The 19,933-nt window shown below is 48.6% G+C and overlaps 1 protein-coding gene across 1 annotated transcript; it reads right to left on the reverse strand.

Moving 5' to 3' along the window:
• Positions 1-1,924: 1,924 nt before the first annotated feature.
• Positions 1,925-7,788, reverse strand: LOC136539996 (mitochondrial import receptor subunit TOM40-1-like). The gene is made up of 11 exons (XM_066531984.1): positions 7,305-7,788; positions 5,474-5,555; positions 5,296-5,395; positions 5,107-5,202; positions 4,962-5,012; positions 4,733-4,798; positions 3,939-4,040; positions 2,861-2,929; positions 2,703-2,786; positions 2,496-2,591; positions 1,925-2,369 (listed from the first exon to the last, which is right to left on the reverse strand). Exons 1-11 carry the CDS (start codon positions 7,489-7,491, stop codon positions 2,313-2,315), a joined length of 990 nt encoding a protein of 329 aa, XP_066388081.1. The 5' UTR covers positions 7,492-7,788; the 3' UTR covers positions 1,925-2,312.
• Positions 7,789-19,933: the final 12,145 nt, after the last annotated feature.

The following is a 19,933-nucleotide window of genomic DNA, read 5'->3' on the forward strand; positions in this document are numbered from 1 at the left end:
ATTTCTCCACCGGACAGCACCGTACTTGGCCAAGGAAGAGCTCCGATTCTACGAGAAAGGGAACACGGTCTTCCACGACCGTTGCCGCTCTCCCTCGTAGAATCAAAGCTCCTCCTTGACGTCCGTTACCGCTCGGCAGAGAACATGCTCGCCAAGCTGAACACGGTCCGCAAGTTCAACTAGTACGGATTTTCTACAATTTTCTAACTATTTTCTAAGTTTTTCATTTCATGAAAAAATTAATTCTAAGATCACGTAAGCCGCCGGGGACGAGGATGGCGCGTGCTCCAGCGAGGACGAGCGAGGCGTGATTTTGATGAACTAATTTAACTTTTGTTTATCCAAATATATATGCAAATCATCATGTGATTTTGAGCTAAAAATGACATATAAAATCATAATAAAGTCCAACATATAAAGTTACACATGCATCTATATCGTAAAATGGGATAAGCTACTGATAAAACATAAGAGGATTAAGTTTGTTACCTCCAAAATCGAAGAGCAACACCAATGGAGAGGGAGAGAGCAAGAACAACAGCAAGCTGAAGAACAGAGGCAGTGAGTTTGAATGGAATGGCTCGGGCTCCGAGAGGAAGAAATGAGTTGAATTATAGGCCGGGATAATTAGTCCCGGTTAGGGGGCCAAACCGGGACTAAAGATTAATCTTTATTCCCGGGGCATCACCCAAACCGAGACTAAAAGCTTTAGTCCCGGCTGGTATTACCAACCGGGACTAAAGGTAAATATTTAGTCCCGGTTGGTAATACCAGCCGGGACTAAAGATCCCTGCCCCGCGGATGACCGTTGGGTAGGAATCTTTAGTCCCGGTTGGGTTCTTTAGTCCCAGGGGCAAAAAAAAAAAAGCTGAGGCTAATGCTAAATTGTGATATCGTTCTAAAGTCTGTTCTTTAGTAGTGATGTATGTGTGCCCCCCCATCCACCAAAAAGAGTCATTGAAAAAAGTTTTTTTACCAGCGAACGGTCCATTGCTTCCTTTTTCTTCTTCCACCGAACTGTCCTGTGTGTGTTAACCATTGTAGCCACGCCTCTAATGTACACTGACTGGATGATTCGACGCTATGCACTTCCTTTCACCGGATTGTCGGGTGCACGCTGGCACACAGTGCTGTATAGTGGCCAAACCTCTAAATACCGCCGGATGATTCGTTGTTGGCTTTTGACTTCATACCGGACGAGTGCTCCGGCGCATATTCTAGCGTGGATGAACACTGTTCTTCCTCTGGACGAACACTGTCCGATCGATTATGTTCATAGTCCCTCAGCACTAGTTGCTGGCCAGACTAGCTCTTAATCGTCAGTCATGTGCTTTTTTGGCACACTAATCCTCTTTGCTCTGCTTCTTTGTTCTTATTTTTCATCCCTATAGGGCCTGTAATTTCATGTCGACAATATCTTTAACACCACTTTTTTTTTTTTACATTTCTAGGACTTATAATAACATGTCGAACACGTCGTTAGTACACATTTTCAATAGTCATCTCAATTACCAAAACTAAAAGATATGGTCATAAAAGAATGATCCTTACAACTTTCATGGCAAGATTATTATAGGACACAAGTTTTGAAGCGACTGGTTTTTTTGTAATATAAACTCGCAGTCTTTCATGGCATCGTTTCGGTTGGCATTAGCCACCAAACCAAAGCTGAAGCAGGGTGTGACAGACTGACATGTAGATACTCTCTCACCCAACATGAAAATAGTTGTCGATCCAACTTTTAACTAGAATTGCATTCCTTTCTAGACGAAGGGACTAGAACAGTAGGCCAGTAGCTAACTGGTAGAATGATTCCACATTCTCCTTTATTCAGCGGTAACTTCTTAAAAAAAACGATTTGAACTGAAAGATTTCTGACTTGCCAAGTTGCCATGGATGAACAGAAGCACAAGCCAACATCAAATATGGCAAAGTGCCAAATGGTGAGAAGCTTTGAACTGTAAAATCTCGTGGCTCGTGTTCGATGGTACAGAAAAGGCCTAGTGTGGTGGGTTGTTGGTGATTTGAAAGGTAAAAAATTGTTCCGCCAATACAACATTATTGGAACACCAATCAGCTAGTTACATCCAAGATGAACAAAGAATCATGGCCCCCATGCTCAAGTAGGCTGAAAATACACAACCACCAATACACTGAAAGACAAACCCTGTAAAGCAGCAACAGCCTGTATTTTTCCACGGCGCAAGGGGAGAACCTGGTCAATCAAAACTGAGGCCTGAAGTATCTTAACATACATGGAAAGCTGACTGCATAAGTATCTCATGTGCGTTCACAGCAACTGTTTAGCAGAATTACTCTCCTACGGTCATTCCAAAACCAAACTTGTAGTTCTTCTTACAATGGTCAATCTGCAACGTGAAATTGCAATGTCGATAAAATATTCCAATAAACCTTAGGGTATTTAATTCTTGCTCATTCAAAGAGTGAAATGAGGAAAAGAAACCCTCCTGGAACTGATTATAACCCATGCTTACCTCAGCAGATAGAAGGAAGTTGACACCCATGTTCAACCTCTCCTCCAAGTATGCGGCAACAACACCATTCGAGTCTATTTTCCCTCTTAGACGGCACTGCAACAGAATTGATTTCCACAAGAATATTCATTTATACAAATAAAAACGGTGCAAAGGTACACTACTTGGAGCTCAATAGCTAATGCAATGCTATCTGTAAACACTGACCTGCCTAAGCAAGTAATCATAACCAAAGCTGGCAGTTACATCTCTTGACATATGGTTATACATGAAATCAGACGCAAGGGAAACCTGCAAATAAGGGTAACCATAGAATAAGCCAACACAGCATGTGAAAGCATACTGCTGTCATGGTGAAAGTCAACCTTCTCGGAGATCTTCTGGACATAACTTAAGGCAAATATTCCAGTGCTTGCGACTTGTAGAGTGCCCACCTGAAATATTTATAACAGAAAACAGTGATTGTGTTGCATTTAAGGAAGTCATTCAAGTAAAGCTCTGTGAGCTGAACAATGAAGAAAAGGTGCTCTTATGCCCGTTCCTTGATGCTGTTGAGTTCCATTTTCCAACCAGTCCACTGCCAAGCTAACGGGGAAAGGTGGGCGCATAAGGCAATCTACTCATCCTTTGTCACTAAGCCTGTGATGCTACGACGTATGCTAATCCATGTTTGTAACTCTTTGGATCAACTAGTCAGGCCATCAAATCCACCATTGATCATAGTTCAGATAGGCATGAACTCAGGTCCTTTAGATCTGACACTGCTGGCATGAAGGCCGCAGGACATGGGCAGCAGCATCTACACAGGTGGCCCAGGTGCGGTGCGATCACCTACAAGTCATTAATTTCGTAGTTTGTTTCAGGTTTGTTAGCAGATAGGAGTTAATTGGTTACTTTGATAGGATTTGTTAGTTGGGTTATTGGGTGCCTGGTCTATAGAGGCAGCTGTACGCATCTCGTGTCGCAGGCAAGAAAAGAAGGCTAGGTCCTCTTCTTGTACCATGGGCGGCGCCCCCCAGCAGAGACCATATCAAACACCATTACACCTACCACAATGTTGACATTAAAAGGGAAACACTCATTGTGCCGTTGTGTCTTCTGGTGTTCAGCGACATGATGACGATAAATAAGTGACATTTGTACTCCTATTAAACATGTAACTTCGAGAAAAAGGCTTCTAGTTGTTTCTAACAGAAGTCCCAGAGCTCTCACAAACTTTCAAAACAAAGGCAGCACAGACGGAATAGACACTAATGCAAACAAGAACATATGGGGAAAATGAAGCTAGGTGCTTAGAACTTAAAGTCAATTTGAACATATTATAAGTCAATAACCAGTTCAGCCCTTGTTGCAAAATTAATAACCAGGCTGCAAATTCTTTTACCAATATCAAGGTCATTTTGTACAACAAGCAAAACAGCAAGGGATCCACTGGCTCCATACCATTTTGTCCATGTTATAGCGAGAGGCAAAACCAATTCCAGACTTCCTTTGGTGACCAAGCCAGAACATTTCAGTTCCCATTGATAAGTTCGGAGTAACACTCTGAAAAGTAAGGTTTCATTATCAGAAAAAGCTTAAATAATGATCAATCAATCTTTATAGCTGGAATAAGCCAAGCTAATTTAACATACAGAAAATACACATCATTCTAATGGATGAGAACATGAATTCTCCTGCTCCAATTCAATAGAGGAAACTCACATATAAAGAACTACTTAATGAACAAAAGAGCATAGCACTTAGCAAAGTACAAAATGTAAGAGCCAGGCACGAGTAAGTTGTTAGTGCTGAAAACTTCAAACTGTACTAGCATCTAGCATAACCTAAATGCAACAGAAAATGCATAACTTTTACTCCAGCCTACTTATCTTGAATTTGGCATTGAACAAAGCAACTCAGATGTCATCTCTACACATCAAATATAATTTGTATTCAAAACTAAAATCTTAAAAGCGCATAGCGCAGACTGAATTGATCCTTGATCCTTAGGATATCCACATCAACAAGGTAGTAAGATAATTAACTGACGGCAGCTAAGCAATCAAATAGTAAATGCTTGAGGAAAAAGATATATGCAACTCAAACAGATATCAAGAAGCACAAATAAGGCTACTGAATTTTGCATGGCATTAAACCACCAAATGAGTCATTTTTTCCATCTTTCTACAACAACGCATTAACATTAAGATGGAAGTTGAAACTTAGAAAGTAAAGGGCATTGCTAAAGTTTTTACCTGAATATAATTTGCACCATAGAATGCATTGTTCCCAATTTGGAATTGTGCTCGATAGTCACTTCCCTGTACAAATAAGTGAAGTGTTGATGCAAGGAACTAATAAATGTATGATAAAAAAAGTACTCCTAGAAGTAAAGTAAAAGTTTGCCTATTACAAATGCTAATAAAAAAATTAATCATGAAAGTTTGGAAAACTATAATTGACTGAATTGTCAGAAATGCCAACCTTGTAGTCAAAGTTAAACATTCCTTGTGAGTAATGTGCCTCTTGGGTAAGCTGGGAAAAGAGCAACCATCAGTAGAATAAGGAAAGCAAAGTATCAACAAAAGAAAGGATGAACCAGTGAACCTAAACTCTTTGATCCATCTACCTGTGCATTTACTTTCAGCGTCAGATTGTCTGTCAAATCACATTTCACACGAGCATTAAGCCTTCCATCTGTCATCACCCTTCCAATGAGCATTAACTACATGTAATTTCATGCACAGAAGCAAATGAGTTGAAGAAATACACCATTGTGGAAGATGCCACAATAACAATGGATGGCGTGGAAACAAACCTTTGGATCTAAAAAATTGGCACCAAATTCATAATGCGCAGTTGGAACTTTAATAGTTTCAGATGCCTGGGCTGGAACTTCTAAGGAGCCCATAAAAACGCTGTGGAAGATGTTGTTAGGATATATTCTGGACAAATATAGCATAAGATATTTGCTAACATTTATGTAACGGTCTCACCTGTGGCTAAGAGAAAACTTTTGATTCAACGGTTTTGTGAAGTCAAACCTCAATCCTTCAAAAAGTTCAGGCTTCAAAGACACTGCAAAAGGAGCATGTCAGCAGAGATCATGAAAGCAATACTAAAGTTATACAGTAGTGTGGATGCACCAAAAAACAACAACAACAATTGGACCATTTGGTTTGCTATTGCTTTGGTCATACACAAAAATTAATGAACTACACAGGGCATATATCCCCTAGTTAATTGAAGGGGAACTCAACAAGTGGACAAAATTTCAAAATGGTATTCTATATTGTAATCTAAATCTAAATTTTGAACGTTACTGCAGTTCAATCATTCTATTCAACCATAACATTTAGCTTCCAGTACTTCTCATCTCTTTCTGATACATTCAAGAATAATATTTGATGGAGACTACTTGAACAGTTGAACTTGACTAAAGTTAAGAAAGAAATGCTGAAGATTTTATTGGAGCGGGAAAAACAGAAAGGCAGCTTATGGGATCAACCTATATTTATAGCTAATTTTCAGTTATCAAAGTACACTGAGCAATGCCCATTGCCAAATATATAGGGTAGGAGTAGGACCCAAGCAAGTTGCCATGCACATCAGAATCTATAAGAAGTCTGAAAAGATCTTAGGCACTGAAGATGTGCATAAAAGCTTGTGGTAAGAACTAAACAGCAAAGCAGTCTGGACATGGACACAAAACACAGATTACCCCTTCACCTAAATTGTGCTTTCTATAACCAGCTAACTAATAATAGAATACTATTCTCTTAGTATATCAGAAGGCCATGTCAACTATCAAACTGATTGAGAACAGGCTCGTAGCTGGGTAACATGGCCTGTGAGGCAAGCTGATCGCTTGGGTTCAATCATCAGGATTGCTTGAAAGGTGTCTCATCATGGCATGCCCCCAAAATAGTTTCCAGATCAGCCTCTAGGTTTTTTGCGCCACAACTCGGGCCAGGTTCAATCCTCAGGATTATCTGGTGGGTGTCTCATCATGGCATGCCGCCAAAATAATTTCCAGATCGGCCACCAGCGTCTTTGGGCCACAATGGGACAGCGACGGGCTCGTATTCCAAGCCAGGGCTTCATGAACCTCTTCAGCAGGTGTATGTGTGCATAGGGTCAATCTAGTGTACGTTTTAAGGGCATTAATTGATGTACATGTGGGGTGTGTTGAGATGTACGTTCAGATGCTACAACTTGTGCCACAAGTGGAGGCCTAAAAAAGCGTCAAGAAGATTTTCTTACAATTTATGGAATATGCATAAAACATGGGCAGTGAGCTGGTAAACTGAATAAACAAGTCATAAGTCATCTAGATAGAGGCGTGGTGTATATGAATTGACATTTGTGACAAGATATCAATGTTATAAATAAATAATTATACAAATACCAAATCCTAGAGACAGCAAGTGTAGTGGAGTTGGTGGAATCAAAAGACTTATATTAGAGCAAAAACTGCATCTACAGTAGCAGTTAATGCGTTGCACAGTGAGAATTGTGTGCAAAAGATACTTGCGTCATACAAATCGCCGAGCAATTCCTAAGACACATCTATCAAAGCTGTGTAATAATGACAATCAACGAAGCACCATAATTTTCAGATCCAACTATGAACCCCGTAAAAGTAAAGCAGCAGCCTAGAAATCGATCCACATCAAGCAATTCAATCGCAGCCAATCAACCAGTTCTACCACGGGTATCACCAACCACATGAGGGCAGCGCATACCGAGTGAAAACTACACAATGCCGCAGCATTGCACACGCGCTAGCTGGTTATGGAGTTAAAACGGAGGGGTAAGGGCACAAACTGAGGGCCTCGCGCTGGACCTCCTCGAATGGCACGGGGCAGGGGAGGTTGAGGTAGTCCACCTTCTCCTCCCCCTCCGACCTTGGCGGGAGGATCCCGGCGAGCCCGGGCCCATAGGGCGGCGCGCCCGCCTGGGGCGGCGCGCCGTGAGGAGGAGGTGGCACGGCGGCGGAGGCAACAGATCCCATGGCGATGGCGTAACCCTAGGTCGGGGTTCTGGGGTTTGGGTTTGGGGCGCTCAGGCCTCGTCTCGTCCCCCACCTCGCGACGCGGAGCGGCGGAGGCGGCGGGAACTTTTCACCAAAGCCCTCCACTTCTTTTGCTATCTGCTCTCTACTACGGCAGACAGCAATACGGTTAAGCCCTGCCGGACTGGGGGGTTTGGAAGCAAGGCTGCCTGGCCTTTGCGTGGGTTTTGCCGTTTTGGGAGGGTTTCTTCACTCCAACCTCCATTGCTAATCCATGATGAGTGTTGCGACACCAACGAATGTTTTGCATCTCCCAGCGATAAAGGTGAGAATGGGGACGACAGACTTTGAGAGAGAGAGAGAGAGAGAGAGTGAAGAGTGAGCTCTTTAATATTAGGAGATTAATATTAGGTATACAATAGATAGATAACTATAGATATTTATCGAGACAACCTTGATTTCGATTAGATAATAAGAGTTCTAATTGGTTTATAATATCCAATCCAAAGCCTGGACTCATGAGCCATGATTATAGGAGTTAGAAATAGTGTGGATGCAAACTCGCAACCCATGAACTCATGACGCATGCTTATAGGAGTTAGAATAGTGTGTGCGTTCAATCATAGTAGGAAATCGATTCCAAAACATTGCAATAGATGACACAAAAAATATGTATCGTTGTAAAGCACATGCATGTCTTGCTAGCACCATATAACAACGAAACATGCTGGATCGAGACAACCTCATTAAGAGACAACCTCATTTCGACCTGTAGTAGCTTTAGGCCCACTTAACCCTTTGTGACCGAGGCATGGAGATTAGAGGCACCACTAAAACGAACGGGAATGGTATCTTCTATGAGCCCATGACTACAGGCCACGTCGTCGCAACAAGGCTCACACGAATAGGTCACGCCACCACTAACAGTTAGGGTCGGCCATGACTTCTCGGATGCGCCGCCTATAGCAACGTCATCAGCTACAACTCCTCGGGCATGCCACGCTATTGGACTCACCCAAGTAGATCATGCCTTCACTAGCAATGTCATCGGCCACGATCACTCGTGCACACGGCCGCTGAGCTCACTTGAGCAAGGCACACTACCACTAGCAACGTCGCTGATCACGACCACTCTGCCATATATATATCGGCAAATCCAGTTGTCAAAAACATCAACGCCAAAATGGTTGATACGAGCCCCTTTGTATGGAAATAGGACGCTTCCAATTTGAGCCCAGAGGCAATACAAGAAATCGACTAATTACGAAGAGTTTGATCGTGCTGCCATCTGATGAATACTCTTATCTCTCGCTACCAGAAAGTTGGCCGGATCGTGAAGCTAGAGCATTTGACGTTTCGCTCAGCTAGCTTGTAGGCAGTGATTAATGCAAGGAGCACACGATTCTGTTTCCTTGACTTTTTTACGTGAGGACCGTGATGTACGCGTGTCTACTCCCATGCAAGTAAAGACCGTCTCCAACAGCGCAGCTATTACGGCACCCAAACTTATTTTGCGTGGTTCACGTTGCTTCAAGGGAAAAATCATGGTCAAACAAGGACCCATTTTTCGTCGGAGTCGAGTCAGAACCCAAATTAGCGTCTCCTCTGTCCGTCCCTCTCCTCGACGAAATATCTGCCGCACAACCATTTTGCGGGAGGGGAACCATGAGGAAAGCGCACCCAACGATAGGGAAAGCTTCAACGTCGGCAAGATCACCGAGCTAGGCTTCCTAGGTATGGATATCGCTCCAACCCTAGCATATCCACCACTAGGGCGACCTACGTAGGAGCAGGACGCAAGGGGAGGGGACGAGGTGGCATCATGGGCCTGCTGGTGCTGCTCGATTGCACCTGCGTTGCTGCTGTCGCTCGAATGCGCTCGACTGCGCCTGCATTGCCGCTACCATTGTCCGCCTCCACAGCTCCGCCCTCCAGGCTAGCCACTCACTGTCGCCACGCTCGCGCTGGTCATCGTGGATCCCTGCTGTCAATGTTTTGAATCACCGACTAGTAAATTTGTGATTTGCGCGTCTGATCTAGATGGTGTGCTCGGAGGACATAATAATTTATACTAGCTCGGGCGGAATATCCCTACGTCCAGTCTGCTGCTGCTTGTGTTACCGGCACTAGTTTATAGTAGAGGTTACAAACGGGCGAGAGAGGAAGCAGGTTCCAAGTACATCATGTCCTTCATGCCCTTCCACGAGCACGGACTCATGATTCCTCCCCACCCATTCTTCCGGGGGCTGCTGCACCATTACCAGATCGAGTTGCAGCATCTAAATCCCAATGGGATCCAGCACACCGCGGCCTTCATCGCGCTATGCGAGGGATATCTAGGGATCGAGCCCCACTTTGAACTATGGAGGTACTTCTTCTCCGTCTCCCTGCTCAAGAAGAGGGATAGAGCTGGGCACCTGCGGGTGCTGATGGGATGCGTGGGTATCCACCTCCGAGGGCAGCGGTCCGCCGAGTACATGCCTTGCTAGCTATCGAGGTCCAACAAGGGGTGGCATGCGCAGTGGTTCTACGTGAAGAACGACGCCACCGCCCCCTTGCCAGACTTCACTGGATGCCTCATCAAAGAGACGCCGTAGGTGTGGTCATGGGGACCTCCCAAGAAGGAAAAAAAGAGGATGCATGATATCCTTGACGCCATCACATTCCTAAAGAGCCATGGCCTTTGTGGGGCCGGTGTCATCGGGGCGTATCATGCGCGGAGGGTGGCGCTGCTGATGGCATGCACCCTCCCGCTATATGGGATGACGCCTGGCGCACAGCTCGATGGGATGGTGCTCGCCCAGGGGGCGCTCTACGACAGCGAGGTTGCACAGCGCAATAAGGAGGCGATGGAGGAGTCTAACGTCGTGTTCTTGATCCCAGGACATCCCGCGATGTGGCTAGATGCGAGCTTCGTTGAGCTACCGGTGGGGTTGGGCTTTTGGGCCTCCGTCGTGGCACTGCCAGAGCATGCGACCGTGAGGGCAATGAACTGCGTCGCAGGTGAGAAGAGGAAGAAGGAGAAGGACGACAAGAAAGCAAAGCGGTGGGTGAAGGAGTGGGCGAAGCTAAACCGAGGAAGGTGGAGGTAAGGCTCGGAATGAGGGGGGAGAAGAAGATGAAGAAGAAGGAGATGGCTCCGGAGTGCCCGTCTAATGGGACAAGCTAGGAGGAGGGGACGAGGACCCGTCTCTGCCACAGGTGGGGCCTTTCCTGTGGCATGCCCTAGGGCAAGAGAGAGAGGACATGCCCCTAGAGCCGGTGGAATCAAGCCGCCCCGCTCCGTCTGGGCCTTCCTCGGCGCCCCTGGAACCGGTGGGAACCAGTTGCTCTGCTTCGTCTAGGTCTTTTGAGGCACCCCTAGAGCCAGTGGTAACAGGCCGCTCTACTTCAACCGGACCCTCCGAGTAGAGGGAGGGCTCAAAGCAGCAACGCGCCGATGAGGCAAAGCTAGGGTCGGGTGGACGGACCCCAAAATGTCATCATCCGGTAGCATCGAGGTGAGTTAAGAGTTTTTTTTGTCCTTTCATTCTAACGAATTTTTGTCGTAAACTGACCATCATATCCTTCTAAGTGTTGGAGGACGTGGCACTCTCCTGAGGCTTATGCCGAAGAAGAGCCTCGCCCTCTGGCAGACATGCTAGGAGCCAGCTTGCATTACGCCGGAGGTGAGTGGGAGTGGCGCTAGGGTAGCCATGGCATCGACTGGGGAGCATAGCCAGTGGCTGCGTCCGCGAGGGAGCAGATAGAGGAGGGCATGTCCGGGGCACCCAAGGCGAATGTGGCACGAGCAGGTGTGGCTACCTCTGTGGCAGGGCGGATGGAGGAGGATGTACCCAAGGCATCCATGGCAGACGTGGTGCGGCCGTGACATCACAGGTGGAGACAGCATAACCAGAGTCGTTGTCCTTACAGGTGGCTGCATCTGTGGCGGGTCAAATGGAAGAGGACGCACCCAAGGCATCCTTAGCGAATGTGGCGATGAGGTAGGCCTCTGCGTCCACATCACCCGCCCCCCTCTATCGCCGGAGGGGCCACTCCAAAGTGGTTGCTACCGCAAGAGGGGTTGGCGCCACTTGGCATCAGAGCGAAGCCATCCCGGTCTGTGGTCCGGGTGGGCGGCAACCCACACGCGTGTTGAGGATCCTAGATCCAGTGGGCAGACCGACGGGACCATGGTTCGCGCCCTGACCACCGTGTTGAGCTCATTGCGTGACGTCGTTTTTCCTTTTCGCGCCTCTAAGTCTTGTCCTCTCCATAGACCCTTATGGTCCGTAGCCACTAGCCAGGAGAAGTCCAAATTCCATCATCACGAGAAGGACATTTGGGACCGCCTCACCAAAGAGACGCAGCAGAGTGAGGGGCTGGCCACATAGCTCGCTACCACCCATCGGGAGGTGGCTGAGCTTGCCCCCACCACTTGGGAGCTGGCTAACCTCTGAAGGATGCTCGCGATGATGCCCACGAGGCTAGGGAGAAGCTTATGGCCCTGATCGAGATGGCGTGCGTGGACGTCGCGGAGTCTGAGCGGCTATGAAAGGAGCAGAACGATTTGCTCCAAGCCGTAGAGGGGCTCTGCACGGTGTTGGTGTTTCGAGTAAACACCAACAAGTAAATGTGTATTATTGCCCGTTTGGCCCGGATGGTGTGCTAAAAAGATACAAGGTTTATTCTGGTTTGGGCAGAATGTCCCTACGTCTAGTTCACGGCTGCTGCTCATGTTATTTGCACTAAGAAGTTTGTAGTTGGGGGTACAAACAGGTGAGAGAGGGATTTGTCCCAAGTTTCTGATGGAAAGGTTGAAAGGGCGCTGAGAGCTTGGTTGCTGCTTAGCTATGTGTGATGAGATGCCTAGTGTGTTGAATCGATCGGTCTCCTTAGTGGGGTGCCCTGCCTTCCCTTTTATTGACCAAGGGGAAGCAGGGATTACATATGGGAGAAAGGAGAAAAAACAGAGCCCAAGAAAGTCCTTCGAACGTGCCGGGTCTTCCTTTTCCTCTAAGCCAGCCCTACTGACACAACAGACGGTGCCAGGGATAGCTCCATGCTGAGCATCTATCCGTTGATGATGCCATGCTCTGGCTTGATGAGCAAGTGGTCACATCCCATCCTGCCCCGCGGCGAGCGGCACGACAGGCTAGGGTGTCGATCCACAACCCTACAGGGAGCGGATGGTGCAGTGACTGCACGCCCATCACTGTAGAGGACATGAGTCTCCTCTTGGACCGTAGTGGTTGTCGTTTGGTTCCATCAAGATCTGCGCCCGAGGGCCAATAGCGGCGCCCACAACACTGTAAAACAAATGTCGGCACCCACAACACTGTTCAGGCTCTGACATGCCCAGAAGGGCCTTAAAGCGCCCGTCTTGTCATATTATGTTGATACTTTCCTACAAGTGTGCAGGGTATGGTCTTCGGTATTGCAGTTAACTTGAGCATCCTACCTTATCTGCGCGCGTAGTTATGAAGGAGCAGCGTGCAATCGTTGGGTGAGGCGGAGCTAGCCCCTAGACGTCGGGCGAGATGGAGCCAGCCCCTGGACATCGGGTGAGGCGGAGTCTGCCCACGGATGTCGGGCGAGGCGGAGCTAGCCCCCTGATGTCGGGCGAGGCAGAGCCAGCCTTTGGGGGTTGGGTGAGCCGAAGCCAGCCCCTAGACATCGGGCGAGGCGGAGTCCACCCTCGGATGTCGGGCGAGGCGAAGTCTGCCCTCGGACATCGGGCGAGACGGAGTCTGCCCCTAGACGTCGGGTGAGGTGGAGTCTGCCCCCGGACGTCGGGCGACGCGGAGCTAGCCTTTGGGGGTCGAACAGGACAAAGTTAACCCTCGGTCATTGGATAAGAGGTGTAGTCGCGTTCTTGCCTGTTTGAAAGCATGAACATTTAATGGTTATTAGCTCCTCCTCTTCGGATACCCTAGTATTTGGTCCCCGACACACGGAGTGTGACTTAGCTCGCTAGGAGCGTGCCGACACCCAGCAGCAGATCGACCTCCTCGAGGATGAGCTTGTGGGGGAGAGGGACCTAAAGGTTACGACCAAGGGTGTGTCTGCCAGGCTCACCACGGAGGTTGGTCAATGCTAGGAAGAGGTTCGGCGCCTGGAGGCCTAGGTGACCCAACAGCATGATGAGGTGCGCAAGCTTTGGGCGGATGTGGATGGTAAGCCTCCGGTTTCCCTTATTGTCTTTCTCCCTAAAATCCATGGTAGGCCATTTGACACAATTAGTATGTGACTTGGATAGGTCTCGACGACAAGCTTAGGGCGGAGGTGATGAGGAGTCGTGGCCTAGAGAAGGAGCTCGATGAGGTGAAGGCCTCCTTCCTGAAGGAAAGCGATGAGCATGATACCCTGCGCGTCGCCGTCCAGCTAGTCCGTGATGACCTCGAGCTAGTCCAGAGCAGGAGATGAGCTCACTCGCGGTCCACACCATTCGGATTATGAATTGAGCGAGATCCTGAGGGACGTGCTTTGCTTTGGCATTCATCGGTCGTTTGTGATCACTTGTTCTCACTATGAGAACATCGATCTAGCGACAATGAGTCAGCGCTTCGTGCCCAGTTACTCCGAGATCGAGGAGTCGGTGGCCTCCATGGCATAGAATCTATGTATCAAGATCGAGGATGAGGTCATCCCCTCGAGGGGTTAGTTAGTTAGACAGGTCAGGCGATGAACTTATAATAAGTAGACACGTTTTTAACTTTTGTTATGGCTGAATAGACTTTTTGTTCTTCTTCCCCTTTTTTGTATAAAAAGATTAATGTGTTCTGACCCTTTCTATAGTTAAGGCTGTAAAGCTTGGGGTACGGGCAAAAAAACTCTGATCACGCTGGTGAGCAAAAATGTCGTAGCCACTGGGGCATAGATTTTTTGTGGCCCGACCAGTTTTACTCAACGTTTGTTTCTACAGCCCTTGCTTTTAGATCTTAACATAAGAGAGGATCCAGCGTAGAGAATGTTTTTGGGTAGATATACTCTTATCATCCCACGAGTGAGGCCTGACTCCGTGTCGTTGCTAGGGTCGGGTGTCACTAAAGATCAAGGAGACAAATAGCGAAACTGATAAGAAAAAATGTTATTGCATTTCAGAAACATCATTCTTAATTTCCACAAGTATATGCATAGGCTAGGGGTAAAAGCGACATAGTTGTTCCATGTTCCAGGCATTGATGAAGACTTTGCCGTCGATGGTCTTGAGCTTGTAGGTGCCCGGTCGGAGCACCTCCGCGATGACGTATGGTCTCTCCCATGGCAGAGAGAGCTTGTGGTGGTTCTTGTTGCTCTAGACGAGGCGAAGCACCAAGTCCCCGATGTTGAAGGCCCGACCGCACACCCGATGGCCGTGGTACCAGCCCAACACTTGCTATTAATTGGCTGAGCGAAGGAGGGCAATGTCGCGTGATTCATCGAGCTGATCCATGGCGTCCTCGAGGGATGCCTCGGCTCCTTGCTCAGCGTATGCCCTAACCCTCGGTGCTCCATAGTCGAGGTCAATTGGGAGGACCGCCTCAAAACCATAGACCATGAAGAAAGGTGTGTAGTCGGTCACCCAACTGGGGGTCATCCTCGAGCTCCAGAGTACCGCAGGAAACTACACAACCCATCGTTTGTCGAATTTGTTTAGTCGGTTGAAGATCCTAGGCTTAAGGCCTTCAAAAACCATGTCGTTCGTGCACTAAACCTACCCATTCATGCGGGGTGTGCAATAGTGGCCCAATCGACACGGATGTGGTAGTCATCATAGAATTGGAGGATTTTTTTCCTGGTGAACTGTGTGCCGTTGTTTGTGATGATGGAGTTTGAGACTCCAAAGCGATGGACGATGTTGAGGAAAAATGGCACGTCTTGCTCGGGTTCAATCATGGAGATCGGTCGAGCCTCTATCCATTTTGTGAATTTGTCCATGGCGACAAGCAAGTTTGTGTAGCCCTTAGGTGCTCTTTTGAGGGGTCCGACCAGATCAAGCCCCATACAATGAACAACCACATGATAGGGATTGTTTGGAGCCCTTAGGCCGGTAGGTGGGTTTGATGAGCATAGTACTGGCACCCTTCGTAGGTGTGGATAATTTGCTCGGCGTCAACCACCATGGTTGGCCAGTAGAAGCCCTATCGGAATGCGTTTCTGACCAAGGTTCTAGGTGCGGCATGATGTCTATGGACCCCATAATGGATGTCCTTCAGCAGTAGCCTCCCTTGTTCGATGGGGATGCAATGTTGTAGGATCTTGGTGTGGCTTCGCTTGTAGAGCTCCCACACAATAATGATGAAGGAGCCTCAGTTTTGTCCATCGAGAGCACTTCACAGAGGAGGTAATTGAGCTAAGGTGTCCTCTAGTCAACTAGAGAGTTGGGCTCTACCACTAGATCTTCGTCAAGCTCCTTGACCTCAGGGTCGGAAGGAGCCGATGGTCGGTTAGCCCCAGAGCCTAGGGTAGGCGACCCATCATAGATCTATTCCCTCTCCTCATAGTGGACCGAGGGCTTGTACTCATCACTGGTGAAGATGCCCATTAGCACCGGCTCTTGGTCAAACGCCATTTTCGCTAGCGTGTCGGCCACCTCGTTGAGCCACCTCGAGATGTGGTTTAGTTCAAGGCCATCGACTTGTCCTCCAACTAGCGAACTTCTTGATAGTATGTAGCCATCTTGGTGCTGTGGCAGCTTGACTCCTTCGTGACTTGATTAATGACTAGCTCTGAGTCGCCTCGGACGTCAAGCCATCGGATGACCAACTCGACGACGACATGTAGGCCGTTGATGATCGCCTCATATTCGGCCACATTATTGGAGGTGGGGAAGTGGATGTGAACTATGTACCTTATGCGCATCTCAAAGGGCGAAACAAAGACTAGTCCCACACCAACGCCTTATTTCCATCGAAGTACATCGTCTAGTACTCTTGGGCGATGGCTATTGGTGGCATCTGGATCTCAGTCAATTATGCAATGAAATCGGCTAGTGCTTGGGACTTTATGGTCGTCCGAGGGGCATACGAAATGCCCTGACCCATCAGCTCGAGTGCGCACTTCATGATTCTTCCTATGGCATCCTGGTTTTGGATGACTTCACCAAGAGGGAAGGATGTCACGACCGTCACCGGGTTTTACTCGAAGTAGTGACGCAACTTCCTCCTGGCGATCGGGATGGCGTATAAGAGCTTCTAGATTTGGGGGTAGCGAGTCTTAGAATTAGACAAGACTTCGCTAACAAAGTATATAGAACGCTACACCTTGAGGGCGTGTCCCTCTTCTTTCCGTTCTACCACCAGGGCAGCGCTGACCACTTGCATGGTGGCCGCAATCTCAAGCAGGAGTGGTTCACCATCGGTCGGTGGGACTAGAATTGGGGATTTCATTAGGATTCCCTTGACCTTATTAAGTGCCTCCTGACCCTTGGGCGTCCATGCAAATCGGTCAGTTTTCTTTAGAAGCCGATATAGGGGGAGGTCTTGTTCGCCAAGGCACGAGATAAAACAACTAAGCACGGCGAGGCACCCCATAACTCACTGTACTCCATTTAGATTCTAAATCAGACCTATCTTTGTGATGGCTGAGATCTTCTTCGGGTTGGCTTTGATGCTGCGCTCGGAGATGGTGAACCCAAGCAGCATACCCCTTAGGACCCCAAAAACGTATTTCTTAGGGTTGAGTTTGATGCCGTTTGCCCGGAGTTTCACGAAGGTTTGCTCTAGGTCTGCTACGAGCTGGTCAGCCTGTTTAGACTTGACCACGATGTCATCTACATATGCCTCAACGATTCGCCCGATGAGGTCCCCAAAACACTTGAGCATACAGCGCTGGTATGTAGCCCCTGTGTTTTTAGACCGAACGACATCGTGACATAGCAGAATGATCTGAACGGGGTGATGAAAGAAGTTGTGAGCTAGTCAGATCCTTTCATCGTGATCTGATGGTACTCAGAGTACGCATCAAGGAAGCAGAGGGTTTCGCACCTCGAGGTCGAGTCGACTACTTCATCTATATATGGCAAAGGAAATGGATCCTTTGGACGTAGGTGCTGCTTTATAGGCTTGGAGCCTAGCCTAATCTTCAAGGCATGCACGACGACTTCCCTCAAAATGCTTGGCATGTCTGAGGGATACCACGCGAAGATATCTCTATTGGCACAAGGAAATCGAGGAGCGCACTTTCCTATTTATAGGAAAGCATGGTGCCGATGTGCACCACTTTGTCCTCAGAGCTACTAGGTCTATGAGGACCTCCTTAACACCCTCCGTGGGCTCAAAAGATCTGTCTGACCACTTAGAGTCGGGTGCTTCCTTGGTGGTCCCCTCTTTGATGACCGCGACCTCGTCGTAGTCGATAATCACTAAGGCGGGCTCACAACACTCAACTTCGCACGTGTAAGCGTGCTAGAAGGAGGTGCCGATGGTGATGACCCCATGCGGGCCTAGCATATTGAGCTTTAGCCATGAACTTCGCACTCGTAAGTGTAGTTGGGGACAACCATGAACATCGCATAGCATGGTCATCCTAGGATGGCATGGTAGGTTCCATGGAACTCGACCACCTCGAAGGTGAGGGTCTTTGTCCTATAGTTGGCCAGATCCCTGAAGGTAATGGGCAAGTCTATCTTCTCGAGCGGTACGACTTGTTTCCCTGGCACGATGTCGTGGAAAGGTGCCCTGGTTAGTTGGGCGCATGACCGATTGATGCCCATGGCATTAAGCATCTTGGCATATATGATGTTGAGGCTACTGCCTCCATCCATCAGCACCTTGGTGAGCCACTTTATGCCAACGATCGGGTTGACCATGAGCGGGTACCTTCCTAGCTGTGGGACGCTCTTTGGGTGGTTGGATCGGTCAAAGGTGATGGCGGACTCTGACCACCGGAGGGAAGATGGTGTGGCTAGCTTGGCCGTATAGACCTCATGATGCACGAGCTTTCAGTGGTGCTTGGAGTCGTAAGCCATCACCCCACCGATGATCATGAGGTAGCCATGTGGCATCAGAAAGCCGCTATCCTTCCCCTCAGTGTCGTCCGTCGTTGGCTTAGGCTTCTTCCTCTAGTCCCTGTTTTTGGAGCCGCCGGACAGGAAACGCTTCATGAGGGTACAGTCCTTGTAAGGTGCTTGATGGGGAAGGCATGGTTTGGGCACGGCCCCTCAAGTAGCTTCTCAGAGTGGTCGAGAGCACCCTCGACGGTCGCCCGGTCGCCTCTCCACTCGGTAGCGGTCATGAGCGAGCCCTTGTGTCACTACTTGTTCTTCTTCTTGTTCGGGCGGTTGGAGACGCCCTCGCCAGCGTCCTCGTCCCGCTTCATGTTGCCCTTGGGGCAGTCGAAAATCGCTCCAACCGTCTCCTCACCTGAGTCATGGCTAGTCATGATGTCGAAGAGCTCCTTGGTGGTCTAAGGACTTTGTGTCCTAGCTTGTGGACTAGGGACTCGCAGGTGGTCCTAAACAAGAAGGCTCCAATGACATCGGCGTCGGAGACATCGGGCAACTTGTTGCATTACCTGGAGAAGCATCGGATGTACTCACGGAGAGTATCCCTGGACTTTTGTTGGCAATTCTTTAGATCCTAGGGGTTCCTAGGGCGCATGTAGGTGCCCTAGAAATTTCCCACAAAGATCTCCTTTAGGTCCGTCTAGCTTTGAATCTGGTTGGGCGGAAGGTGCTCTAGCCATGTTCATGCCAAATCAGCTAGGAACAAGGGGAGGTTGCGGATAATGAAGTAATCACTATCAGCATTGCTAGCTTGATAAGCAAGCCGGTAATCCTCGAGCCATAGGTCAGGGTTTGTTTTCCAAGAGTATTTTGGGATGTTGGTCGGTGCTCGATACCGTGGTGGGAAAGCCATGTTGAGGATTTGCCGACCAAAAACCTAGGGCTCCGGTAGATCACTGTCATAATGTTCGCCATGATGAGGGTGGTAGCTGTGGCTGGCCTCCTCTCTCTTGTCCCCCTGTCCGTGCCTACGGGCGTATAGGGTGTTACGTGCGTCATGGTTGGGGCCAAGACGCTCATGCACCAGGACCATGGCAAGCCCCCCGCTGTCGCGCTACGCCTGGTGGACGGATACATCCTAGCCATGTCATCCCAAAGACACGTGCTAACTGGCATCGAGCTCACGTCGCCAAGACAGCGAGCTTTCCACCTGCTGCACCACCATGCGCTCGAGCAGCGTGCGGATCTCACGATGGGCCCAACGGTCTTCATGTGTCATAGGCTCCGAGAGCCCTCGGAGTAAGGCCACCACGGTAGCTATGTTCTGGCTTGCTCGGGCAAAGTGAGGGAGGCCTACATCATCCTCGATGATCCTCCGGTTTACATCGCAGGCGATGGCGTGTGCATGGCCACCGTCTCCACAGCGTTCGATCTCGCGCTCGAGCTGCACACTCTCCTTCTCCAGCTGGAGTCATGTATCCTTGATCTCCTTGTGTCGTGCCCTTAGCTGGTCCACCTATAGGCATGGTGGGG

Source organism: Miscanthus floridulus, chromosome 2 (genome assembly GCF_019320115.1).
Source record: "Miscanthus floridulus cultivar M001 chromosome 2, ASM1932011v1, whole genome shotgun sequence".
Classification (NCBI taxonomy): domain Eukaryota; kingdom Viridiplantae; phylum Streptophyta; class Magnoliopsida; order Poales; family Poaceae; genus Miscanthus; species Miscanthus floridulus.